The sequence below is a fragment of the Azolla caroliniana genome, unplaced genomic scaffold, assembly GCF_043228905.1.
Source record: "Azolla caroliniana isolate FFs.n. ecotype wild unplaced genomic scaffold, voAzoCaro1.0.p SCAF_14, whole genome shotgun sequence".
Taxonomy (NCBI): domain Eukaryota; kingdom Viridiplantae; phylum Streptophyta; class Polypodiopsida; order Salviniales; family Salviniaceae; genus Azolla; species Azolla caroliniana.
Genome location: NW_028230449.1, coordinates 20,231,493 through 20,243,951, shown reverse-complemented (window position 1 = coordinate 20,243,951; position 12,459 = coordinate 20,231,493). Strand labels below are relative to the sequence as shown.

The 12,459-nt window shown below is 36.1% G+C and overlaps 1 protein-coding gene across 3 annotated transcripts; it reads right to left on the bottom strand.

Annotated features, from left to right (window-relative positions):
* Positions 1 to 6,985: 6,985 nt before the first annotated feature.
* LOC147855825 (uncharacterized) lies at positions 6,986 to 12,060 on the bottom strand. 3 transcript variants are annotated; one of them, XM_087330185.1, is made up of 7 exons: positions 11,895 to 12,060; positions 11,124 to 11,705; positions 9,759 to 9,963; positions 8,649 to 8,825; positions 8,343 to 8,426; positions 8,157 to 8,238; positions 6,986 to 7,621 (listed from the first exon to the last, which is right to left on the bottom strand). In XM_087330185.1, exons 2-7 carry the CDS (start codon positions 11,495 to 11,497, stop codon positions 7,188 to 7,190), a joined length of 1,356 nt encoding a protein of 451 aa, XP_087186311.1. In that variant the 5' UTR covers positions 11,498 to 11,705; positions 11,895 to 12,060; the 3' UTR covers positions 6,986 to 7,187. The 3 variants fall into 3 exon arrangements, with proteins under 3 accessions (XP_087186311.1, XP_087186310.1, XP_087186312.1); XM_087330184.1 differs by having other exon boundaries at positions 11,124 to 12,060; XM_087330186.1 differs by having other exon boundaries at positions 9,759 to 9,957; positions 11,124 to 12,059.
* Positions 12,061 to 12,459: the final 399 nt, after the last annotated feature.

Sequence of the window (12,459 nt, the reverse complement as noted above, 5' to 3'; positions counted from 1 at the left end):
GTGGAAATCTCCAACCCTACCCCCCCCTTGTTTATCGGTTTATTTTCCACATATCTCTTGAGTGATGATTATTTCCGAGATGGCTTTAGTGAAACCTGATGGAAAAAAGCATTGAGATGTTGTAAATTCATTCTCTTTTTCTCGATTGCACATGCTATGTGAGCAAATATAGGCATTCTTTTTTGCCAAGGAGCTAGGGAAATCATGAAAGAAACTCGAGGGCAGTTTGGGAAATGAAGGAAAAGTTGTAAGGGCTAATTTAGGGTTCTCTCACCCCGATTACTATGGGAAATTGAAATTTCTCACATTGAAGGAAATGCTGGCCATTTTCCGAATTTTAAGCTTTCCTTTTGCTTAAATGCTTGGAGTTGGCTACATGTCTAGCTTTTAATTGCTTTTTTTGTTATCTCTATTGACATTGCGTTTTTCACACTTGGGTCAATATTGCCATAGCAATCAGCAAAACTACTATAACTGTTATTTATTAATGAATTGCATACCGTATTATACCTATACACATGTAAATACTCTCTTGATCACAATATGCACTCTTGATTATAACTTTTACTAGTTAAATTCTTGAACATTGAGAGTCACTACTCGATTCCACACAAAGTGTAAAAAAGTTTCATTTTTGGTCCCATATGTCAGACTTCACCAAGAGGATGATAATTAAATCTATCTCTACATTGGTTGGTAATTATCTGAAAACTGTAAAGATGAAAGCATCAATACCCAAAACAAAATTCTGAGGCTTGATATGTTGACATATTTGTAGAATTGATTAGTTATAAACTTGACTATGCACATACCTTTATATGTATGGCACTCTTGCAAACCATGATAAACAGCTTTTTATGAATTGAAATTTGATTCATAGTTGACAATATGATAACTTAATGGATTTTCAGCATATGGTTGTGAAAGCAAATGTTTTTATGGCCAACTACCTTAACACATTAGTAGACTTGAATGAGTCATGTGACATGTACAAGTTTTTAATTACATATTTTAAAGGATAGAATGGTAAATGTTAGACATCATCACATCCATAGAAGTGACATTTGGTATGAATTCAAAATCTCCAAAATAGTGTACACATAATGACGACTTTGGAGAGATATAGGTAGCTTTGAGTCACCTCCTTATAATTTAGAATCATGGTTATTTATTGGTTAGTTTACTTGTCTAATGTAATCACAACAATCTTAGAAAGTGATAATTGACCACATCAAGTGCAAATGTTAGAAGCCCAAGACTAAATGCGACATTAGTGGCTATTGGTTTTAGAAAACATTTAGGCAAAAGATTTTGGGGCGTGAATTTTCTAGATATAATATGAGAAACCTCAGTCAATGACCCAAAAGGAGCAATATTTTCTAATCACTTGAATGTCCACACTATTAGGTTATCTCATATGTATATCTAATATACAAACACCCTCTAGATTAGAATATTGCATCGTGTATACCAGCTATGGAGAAGCCCCTATGAGGAGATAATGCGCTTCTACGTTGTTGTGGACCTTTCATTGTCAATGTTGTGAGTTGTACTTTGGTGTATCTTGATTAAGAATATCTCCGTCTCCAAGTCCCCAAAAAACAATCTCTATTAGACACCACCCATCAAAATACCCGAAAGAGGTTAGTGAATTAGCGTTTACTCAAATGTCTTCTTGCATCTCATGTTGTCTACAAGGAGGATAAGGATCCTGTGGGTGTTGTTTTCAAACGTCATGTGAACCAAATTACGTTAGAATAGCATCTTTATCAAATAATCAATCCAAATGACCAATATAATATGCTTTTACAATGAATAAAAGACAAAGCAATGTGTTTGTATTGTAAAGAACCAACAATAAAGCACTTCCTAATTGGTAGAAAGAAAATATAAGGAATTTCAATGGATATGTCCTATTTTTAACAATGTCTTCAAGAAAAAAGGAAACACATGTGAATGACATCACTGACAAGGTGTGGTATGATATTCATGTCAAGTATATCAAGCCCCACTCCCTCTTGTCACACATTTTCCTCATTCAATTAGTTGTTATCCTCAAGCAAACCCATTAGTGATACATCAATAATTGGACAACAAATGCTAAATCTTCTTGTGTTCATAATGATTAAAAACAATACCATATCCCATAGATTGTGTTTGGTCTCACTCCCTCTAAAAGGACTATTTACTAGTGCAAATATCACACATTGAGATTTACGAGAAAACTATGTAGAATATTGTTTCCCATCCATTTATTATTTATAAATTTGAAGAATATAATCTATTATATGCCATGTGTTGTGTGGTTCATCAACCAAATCTAATGCACAAGTAATACAAAAAATGGACTTACATGCAAGCATTATGTTTGTGATTCAATTATTGATAGTGTTTCCTTGATGAATGCACATGAGGTTATAGTACAATAGATGACCAAATCTATTTGGTGGGGATTCGAGCACTTGTTCACAAGCAATATATACATATTATCCAATCAGTCATGACTTCCGAAATGATGATTTCAGTATAGCGAATACTGCATTGAGCAATAGTGGAATGAGTGATCATGTTTACATTATGAAGAATCAAATACCTCGGTCCATCAGTTTGTTAGAGGAAAATGAGATGCATAGGGTTTTTTATGGTGAGGTTTCTTCTAAAAGTTATTTAGAAGATTCATAAACTAGTTGATATCTTTGCCATGGTTTTTACAACTTTTAGAAGACTTTGTTAGTTATCGTTCTCATTACTATTGATACATATTTACACATATGTCTTAAACTCTATCTTGCTTTCAAAAAACTTGTGGATGATCAATTAAAGAGGTTTTGTTTCATTGATGACTCACAAGAGTTGGGTCCTTCTAGAATTTGACATTTTTAATTATTTTTACTTGGAATTTAAATGACATCTAAACTTGCTCTTACAATATGCCATTTTCAAGTGTCAAATTGGATCGTTTAACTATAGTTACATGGTATCATGGCACTATGTGAGGATATGATTAAGGGAGCCTATGATTGAAACAAAACTCAATCCCTTAATTGAATTTAAAGGGAGACACATTGATGTTGTTAAATAGCATGGGTTATAAAGATGTTCATGTGATTGATTAAAATTCAAATCTTGACAAAAGTGAGATAAGGTATATGAATATGCTCAATAACATGGATTAATGAGAGAGTTGATTCTATGCTTGGCATGAGAGTTAATTCCTTGATCCCAGGCGACATGGTGTGCATTAGCCCTTCACAAACATGAAATGGATCTTTTAAGAGAAGAAGCATATGGGTTTTTGCTAGGTGATGCCGATAGAGATTGGATCCCTTCATGAGGTTTGAGATCCTATAACACACATTCAAGACTCGATCTCATGAGACATGAAATCTTAGCCATTTGCCAACATGGATCAGATTCTCTTTATTGAAGTTAGAAGGAAACACAAGATTTTTGCTAGGTAGAACAAGATCCTTCGTGAAGTTTGATATCCCTCGAAAGATTCTATGTACGATCCCCGAATAGACATGAGACACGAAACGGTAACCCCATTAAACACAGGACAAAGACCTCATGGCATCTCGATGGATTTTTCGACATTGAATGATGAATCAAGTTTGCATGAGAGTGTGTAAATGAGTTTGGGGATTGTGGGACCTATGTATGTTTGTAACTTAAAAAACATGTGTATCTCTAAGTGGTGTGAAAGAGATTGAGTTCTTCTCTGTGTAGGGGAGCCAAACCGTGGGAATCTTCGGTGTTTCTTTGTTTTGTTTCGGGGTCTTATCAACAAAGATGAATTAAGTGGGAAGGCAAGAATAATGACCAAAAGTAGATACATTAAAAAAGGAGTATATAAAGGAAAGGAGTGTGTGCAATAGAAGCATTTGTTGTTGTTGTTGTTGTTGATGATGATGATGGTAGTGGTCACTTCAAGATCAAATGGGCACCCTTTGTTTCCTTCAAAGGAAGATGGACAAGAGGGTGATCTATTAGAAGAAGATGTGTGGGCGATTTTGATGGGTGCCCATAATGATGAGCACCAATCCAATGGGTCAATCAACATCCATAATCACACCCAACAAGAGCCCTTCAATTCACAATCACCACACAAGAAGGAACCCAACAAAAGCCAATGGGCATGTGCCGCATGGCATAGATCAAGATAAGCCAATGACCAAATTTGTCCCCTATCTTGGCACGGCTCACCCCCAAGCAAAGACATCATGGGATCGGCGAGTGAGGTGCTAGTGTCGCAGTCATGGAAACAACTGATGCCCCCTCTTCGGCACCCGCCTTGACACATTGCAAGGGCTTACTAGGTGGTGCTCATGGATCACGGGTCCATTATGTTCTCAGTGTTGGAAGGCATCGGCCGAACCCTCAAAGGCCGAGTCCTCACCAATGTTCGAAATGTTGTGTGGAGGATCACCGGGTTCTCCGACTGACCTGGTTCCCCCAATGTTTCTATGTCACCATGATTATTATGTCTATTGGCACACACTATATTAAGAATCTCGTGACATGTTTTATCGACACATTAACAATGAAGACCACAACACTTGTTTGTTGGTGTCTGTAAAATTCACCCAAATATACATATTCTAGAACATTCTTGTGAACCTTATTCAACAAATAATGTGCAACATAGATTGAAATTGGCTCATCATTTCTTCTTTTTTGCCAAAACTATTCTATTTTTTCTACTTCTTACATGCTATAGATGTTGTGTCTTTGTTATTCTTAGTATGGCAATCTTAGGTAAACTCATGGTATCCAATTTTGTGTGGCTAAGGTATGTGTTTTAGAAGGATGTGTTGGTGTAAACTTCTTTTATTTCCAAAAAAGCAAGTAATCCTTTGATCTGGTATGAAATCATTTAACTTAGTTCATTTCTTTTGGGAAAAAAACTAGGAAGTGAGATTTTCTACTTAAACCGTTTAATGGAAAACCTAGGACGCTTAAGGTAAACCCTAAACCCTAAATTCCCGTGTTGGACACATATTCTTGACATAACAAAGAACCTTCCCATTATCTTCGAAATCACTTCCTGATTTGTTACATATCGATGGAATGCCATTACACATGACATTCCAAATTCCCGAGGTTCACTATGTTAAATCAGTTAGGGTGTGAATATCTCACCGATTGAGATTGTTTACAAGAAAACATCCAACAACTCAATATAAGTTTACCTGGATTTCTCTTCAGAGAGACCCACCACTTTCCCAAGATTTTCATGTAAATGTGTGTGGAGTTCATGAGTGACACTCAATGTCCAAGAATAATATATTAATGAATGTTGAATTGAGAACCCACATTGTGACCATGATAGAAATGTGAGTACATGGAAAAGTTACTTTTCTGCTTTAGTTTGTCTTTTTGAACTTTTTTACTTTTTTTCCATGCAAGTCAATGTGAGCAAAATATTAACACCTAAGGCAATAATCTTATAGACATGTATTACAAGTGCAAAGACATTGAAAATGCAAGGAGATTCTGAAGGGATGTGAGATGTATGTTGAGATTGAAAGAAAGGGGCTGCTGGATGAAACATTATGCTTGGATATGCCAAACATGAATAAGATTGGGTAGAAAGATTATTTATCTTTACCTAGAAAGATTGGCTACACTCATTCGGCATGGCTATACAATATTCGTTGTAATATTGGATTATCTTGTATATTGCCTTTGGCCACTTAAATTTTAATACCAATGGGGGATAGTTTCTTATGAAAAAAAAACATATGTGCTACCTTTTGAAAATGACAAAGACAATTGAGTAGCACCTTAGTATTGTATGGTAATTATCTTCTTTCAAGGATTATCATCTTTAGCAAAAGAACATGTGCACCACTTCTTCTAGCATTCAAACCAAAGGGCCTACGAAAGTGGATTGACCCATTTTCCCTATCCAAACACCAAACATTAGTCAATTCCATGGCTAGGGAAGGATCGTGATATAGGCATCCCCCATGCCCCGGGGTTAGTGAACAATAGAGTTTCATGCACAATACCTACATATGGTTCTAAGTTAACGGCATCTAAGTGAAACCAAGCAAGCATTTGCTACTGCTAGCACTAAAACAATGTCCCATGCCATAGTCCATACATGATTTATGAACTTTTCTTGGTTTATATACCTACTAATGAAAAAGTTTCTTCTAACTTTTCATATGTTGCAATTTCAATTAATTTTGTTATAAGATTATCGTCTTTATAAACGCTTCCAGTCCTTGGTTCAATGTGCCAAAGGCAAAGAAAATGTTATTGTTGATACATTACATGCCTTAATTCCATATTTGAGAACCTTGATCAATTGTAAACATTCATTTGGAATCTCTTAATGCAACTACACATGATGCATCTCATAAGTTTTTGTTGCCTTTCTTATTATAGTCTAGCAACGTGAGTACATGTTGGTTGGTTGATCAAAGTCCTACAATGTGTCGTTATCTATATAGATAACTACGAAGTTTGAACGTATCACTTATAATTTTAAATCTATCTATTACACAATCTTTGAAAGTACCAATACCATATCTAATTTGGCGAAAACTTTTCAATTTATGTCAAAACTTTTGAGGTTATATATTACACACAAGACACAATGAAAATTTATTAACATTGTTCATGACTTACCACTAATTTGGTTGACCCTTGCGCAACCTTGTTCAAATTTCATTAACTACATTGCCACCTTTTGAGATGAACACATACAAGAGGCTATGTCGGTGGAAATACATTTATATTTTAGTGTTGTTGACACTAGTAGGTTGCCCACAGCTCTTGTTAACTTTAGTTCACTTTGTAATCTGAATTGGAATACACATTTATTTCCATACAAGCAAAGGTTTCATACAAACTTTTAACATTGTAAAAAAAATCTTGCATATCGACAATGACATCGGAAATATTAAATAACACAAGATATACACCCATTTTCATCGATGATGAACCGGCCTATATGCAAAATACATCTTTAGACTGATATAAAGGGTGGAATTTGAATTGAACCGAATCGCTGGAAATCTGAGCAATTACACATTGGCCCTTTGGAAGTCCAACCAAAGATACAATCAAAGGACCCCAAAGAGAGACCCATCACAAGTCTTACCTCATACAAAGAGTGCACAAAGTGTATATATATATATAGAAATGTCGAAAAAACCACCCCTTTCACCATTTCTTTAGAGCCTTCTACCAAACCTTCTAGCAAGACCAAAGATGACGACCTTCCCAACAACACCTCGGTCCAATCCACATGCAAGAACAACAGCTCCCCCAACCACCACCCATTTCCATGCTTTCGCATTAGGCCGACGCTTCCCATCCTCCGACTCTGAGAGAGCTACCTCGCCCAAGTTAGTAGTAGTATTTGAATCCTCGAAAAATGTGGGTGGCACATGTGTGAAGAGTTGCGCCATTTTGGCCGTGTGTGAAAGCGGCTTTGACGATTTACGCAGTGCTTGATACTTCCGGAGCCCGGGTTCCATCCTTCTCACACAGTTCCACATCCCTTGCTTCACCCCAAACTTTGCGAGGTCTCTCTGAATGCCCATGTCTTCCGCATGCAGAAAAGTGACCTCACATGCTGTCCTTGCACCCGTCTCAGGCGATTCCACTGCATAACAAAATAAAGAGACTCTATAAATGATTTGGCAGAAAACAAATTACAAACAGAACTAATAAATTCACCAAACATAAACACACATATTTGAAGAAATAAAAATGAATTGCAGAAAAAATACAATAAGTCAAGCTGAAGTATGTGGAAACATAAAAAATAATGAGTTTTTCCTTTTTCTTGTTATTGTTGCTAAATCTTTTAGATTTCTTTTGATATGTTATCTTTACTGAACCATTCTAGACATAGATAGATAGATATTCCTAAATGGTTCGGTAAAAATTACATATAAAAAGAAATCTAAAACATTTAGCAACAATAACAACGAAAAGGAAAAACTCAAAAATACCCGGTTTAGGAAAAGGAAAAACTCAAAAAATTACCAAAATATAAGTAAAACATTTACTACATAAGAGGTTATCTGATACATACCCAAATGAGTTAAAAGGATATTTGTGTTCTTATTTTGCCCAGAAAAGAGAAAATATTTATGAGTAACTAAAAATATGCTTCAATATAGTGGTCAAATTACCTTCTCGGATACACCAACTTGAGGAGTAAACATCAACTCTTCTTGGTTTGCTTTTCTGAGGTATGGCAGGATAGGGCACGCCCTACATTCAGTAAAGAAATAAATTTTAGTTTGTCCTAATAGGCCTCACAGTCATCATTTTTCTTTATTCATTTTCCATTAAACATCATTTCTTCCTTTACATACCTTTGTAATGCAAAAATACGTGCCTCCCGACTCGTAAATCCGCCGGCCAATCAGATATTCTCGATCGCTACAAAAAAATGGGAACTGCAACCAACAGAAAACAAGTTATTCAGAAACCCAATTACAAGGATCATACCGAATGAAAAGAACCATGTCAAACTACATTTTACTAGCTAGCTTTATAATCATTCTTATAAGTTATTATATACATCAAGAAGACAACCTACAGTATCTTAAGTTATTATATACATCAAGAAGACAACCTACAGTATCTTAAGTTATTTTAATGCATCTCAATTGTCATACCTTCCTGATCCAGTGTGCAATTTCTGCCCCCGTCTCATTGCATCCTTCTAAGGTTTTCGAGTATATAATCATATTATCCCATTCAAACCGGAATTCGTCATCCCAATAAAAGTCTTTCACCATGTCAGCAGTTGCATTTTCAAACACAGTTCGGCTTCTGTATTCTGTAGGACCATCCTGCATCAAGAAAGATTCCAAAACATTATATACACATACATTTTTAATAGAAGCTCATTTAGATTTCACGTCATTTCCACTCAAATCACTTCTCCTTTTTTAAGTACATGATATGTAGCATTGGATCATGATCGGCATTAGTTGAACCTCATCACCATGATAATGACCACAGTTATCTTAATGCTACAATTTGGCTACATCAAATATTAGATGTAAAAGAACCTTGATAGAAATGCAACATCAATATGCTTCTTTTCTGCTCCTATGTCACCAGGTGTGCGTTTCATGCATGTGGAACATTGGGTCCTTTTCGAGGGAGACAATGAGCAACAATGAGAAAGAAAGACTTGAATAGAGATAAATTTGACAATTGGAGATAGATTAAATGGACTCGAATTTGTTCACTATTGGTAGGATTGACTTAAGATCACAATATCCACAATGTCAATTGAGATTTTTGAAAAAAGGAGAGAGAAAAGATGATGTAAATAATATTAATTACAAGCAAGCCAAGTGAATTTTTATAGGAATCAGCGCCTCAATATACAAATCCAGTGGAAGCTAATTTCGATGTCTCTCCTCCTGGGCGATACCTCTATTTATACATTGGCACGGCATCATGATTTTTCGTGATTCAAGATCTCAGGTAGCAGATGGGAAATCATGAGCTTGAACCTGGGATTCAATATTTCACCAGTATTTACACAGTTGTGAGGCAAACCTCCTGATATCAGATCTCATTTCAACAATTTAATTCGCAATGTTGACAATAAAGTCTCCTCCCAACTTATAGACCCATGTTCATCATGAAAATCCTATATTAGAGGACTCGTATTCATCAAGTCGAAATTCATTAGTGGAGAAAACAAAAGTTAGTACACTAACATTGTCGGTACACATTTACAGATGTCAATAAAATTTCGAAAAGCATACCAGTGGATCTCTACGCCATGCCTGATAAATCATGCCAGGAACTGAACGTTCCATCATCAACTCCCATGGAAGACCCCCATCCTTCTTATGGAACTTGAGATATAATTTTCGTAAATCCTCGTCCCCAACCACATAACGAGCCATGCGAGCACTATCCCATTTCTCATCTTCAGCAGAGAGAGATGGGGAAAGCAAGCCTCTGGTACTTTTAACAACAGACCAAACATTTACTTGAAAAGCTTAGGAAATGTATTTCAACAACCAAAAACAATATGAACGTGCTTAATATATATTCAGGCCAAATGGCTATATTGTCAAGGATATCTGAAAGTTCTGGCCATCCTTTATTTTACCAAATTTTATGAAAACATTAAAAATCTCATTGTAGTTTAGAGCCAAAACTACACTAAATGTTATGGGAAATTGAAAGATTGGACAATATTTTCATAGCTTCATAATATATCAATTCAATCAACCCTTTATTCTCAGTGAGGTCTCATTACAAAGATACATGTAACTAAGCATTTACTGTATTCGAAACCACAAATAAAGGCTTGTTTTCAAAGCACAGTCACCGATCATCTCTATGACATATTAAATGCATAGTATCGCTATGATCGGACAATCTCTACCCTTTATGTGATTGTCCGATCTCTGTCCTTCATTTGATTTACCTATTTCTAGCCTTCATTTGATTGGCCACAAAACACATAGATAACTTGATTTGAATACACAAAAAGATGAACAAGCCAATATGGTTTCCTTCATTTGATTTATCTATTCTAATCTTCAATTGATTGTCTCATCTCTAGCCTTTATTTGAACCTAATCACATACTTACACATCTGCTCAGAGCCCATTCAAACACTGAAATTTTGAGCGAAGCGATAAAGATTGGATTGAATCGATCTCAAATTTTACCCTGAACCCATATACCCATGATGCATTCAGGCACACAAGAAAAAGTGAGCCAACAAGGAATGGATTGGATCAGATTGGGATTCTTGACTCTTACCCTAAACCCATAAACTCAAAATGTGTTCAAACACACAAACAAATTGAATGAAACCACATGAATTGGATCAAAATGGACTCAACTATTACGCTGACCCACGAGCTCATAATAAAATCAAATACACAAACAAACAGAGTGTGAACATAAGGTTTGGATCGAACTGGAGTCAACTACTCATGTATAGATTTTGATGTTAAAGGTGTTAAAAAGGCATTGCTTTTCTGTAACAATGGAAAGTGTTCTCTCTCTTGATGATTTTGATGAGTTCATAACATATTCAAACTCACAAACAAACCGAACCTCAAACAATATATGAAGTGGATCAAATCAAATTGGAATTGGATTCTTACCGTTGTTTGTTATTATTAGATTGATCATCGTCGCCACGAATGGTCGGAGACTCGGGCCATCTCCAAGCTTTGAACTTGATCCAGAATTCTTTCAACATTTGGAAAGCGGTGACGGAGGCAGTTAAGGTGAGCCAAAAGCGGCGGCCACCTAATCCGGGTGGGCTACTGCTCCATACCAATCTCGGACGGCTCCTTATGCCTAAAATTAGGAAACTTGCCCATCTTGGCTTCCACATCCAACCCACAAGAAGACCCACTAACACAGCTACCCACAAAGGCACTAAACTTGCAGAGCAATCCAACACTGTCTCAAACAATGAAGAGGATTTGTTCTCATACAAGAAAGCAAAGTAGTCCCTATTCTTTTGGTCCATCTTCGTCTCCTTCTTCTTCTTCTTCTTCTTTATTCTATGTTCTTGTTTCTTCTTCTTTCTTGGAGATTATGATTCCTATGTCTTTTTATTCCTCTTTTTCAATTGTCTTATATCTATCAATCCATCTTTTTTCTCCGGGCTTTGATGATGATCATCATGAGATTTTTGCAAAAACTCCAAGATTCCCCACAATTATGGCTTGCTTTACCTGCATTTCAGAGAGGCGCCATGGGCTCAATGACACGATCGAAAATAACAGGATGAGTGCAGAATGGCAAAGATCCAAATTGCGGAGGAATTTATTGGGGTTCAGGGTTAGGGTTAGGGTTAGGGTTAGGGTTTGAGTGGTTAGCGCGGATAGGGTTACTGATTCTTGTAGGATTAGGGTTCGGCTTACTTGAAAGGATATGAAAACGAGATCAAAGAGCCGTGGAAGATAGAATTAGGAGACGACTCTTCTGTTTGTTCTGTGCCACAGAAGAGAAGGGGTGGGGGAGCGACACCATCACCGTCATCATCATCATCATCATCATCATCTTGGGTAAGAAAAGGAAAGGAGAAGAAGGGGCTGGGCATCCCATGAGTAAACTTTAAAGACAGAAAGAAAGAAAGAAAGAAGAAGGACAGGGGAGGGAAGGCCTTCTTCCCTCTTTAGATTCGCTTTCCACTCCCATCTCTTTTATCCTTTTATTATCTCTTTTATCCTTTTATCTCTCTCTCTCTCCATTGTATCGTGTATGTATGCATGCATGTGTTTATATGTATGTATGTATGTATGTATGTATGTGTTTATATGTATGTATGTATGTGTTTATATGTATGTATGTATGTGTTTATATGTATGTATGTATGTATGTATGTATGTATGTATGTATGTATGTATGTATGTATGTATGTATGTTTGGATGGATGGGTGGATGTGTTTATATGTATGTATGTATGTATGTATGTATGTGTTTATA

Bases quoted from the DNA above. Each gene is read 5' to 3' on its own strand.
- LOC147855825 (XM_087330184.1), bottom strand. From the start codon at position 11,497: ATGGACCAAAAGAATAGGGACTACTTTGCTTTCTTGTATGAGAACAAA. The intron at 8,826-9,758 runs GTATGCTTTTCG...TTCTTGATGCAG, and splicing joins CATGGCGTAGAGATCCACTG to GATGGTCCTACAGAATACAG. The intron at 7,622-8,156 runs GTAATTTGACCA...TTTGTTATGCAG, and splicing joins AAGTTGGTGTATCCGAGAAG to TGGAATCGCCTGAGACGGGT.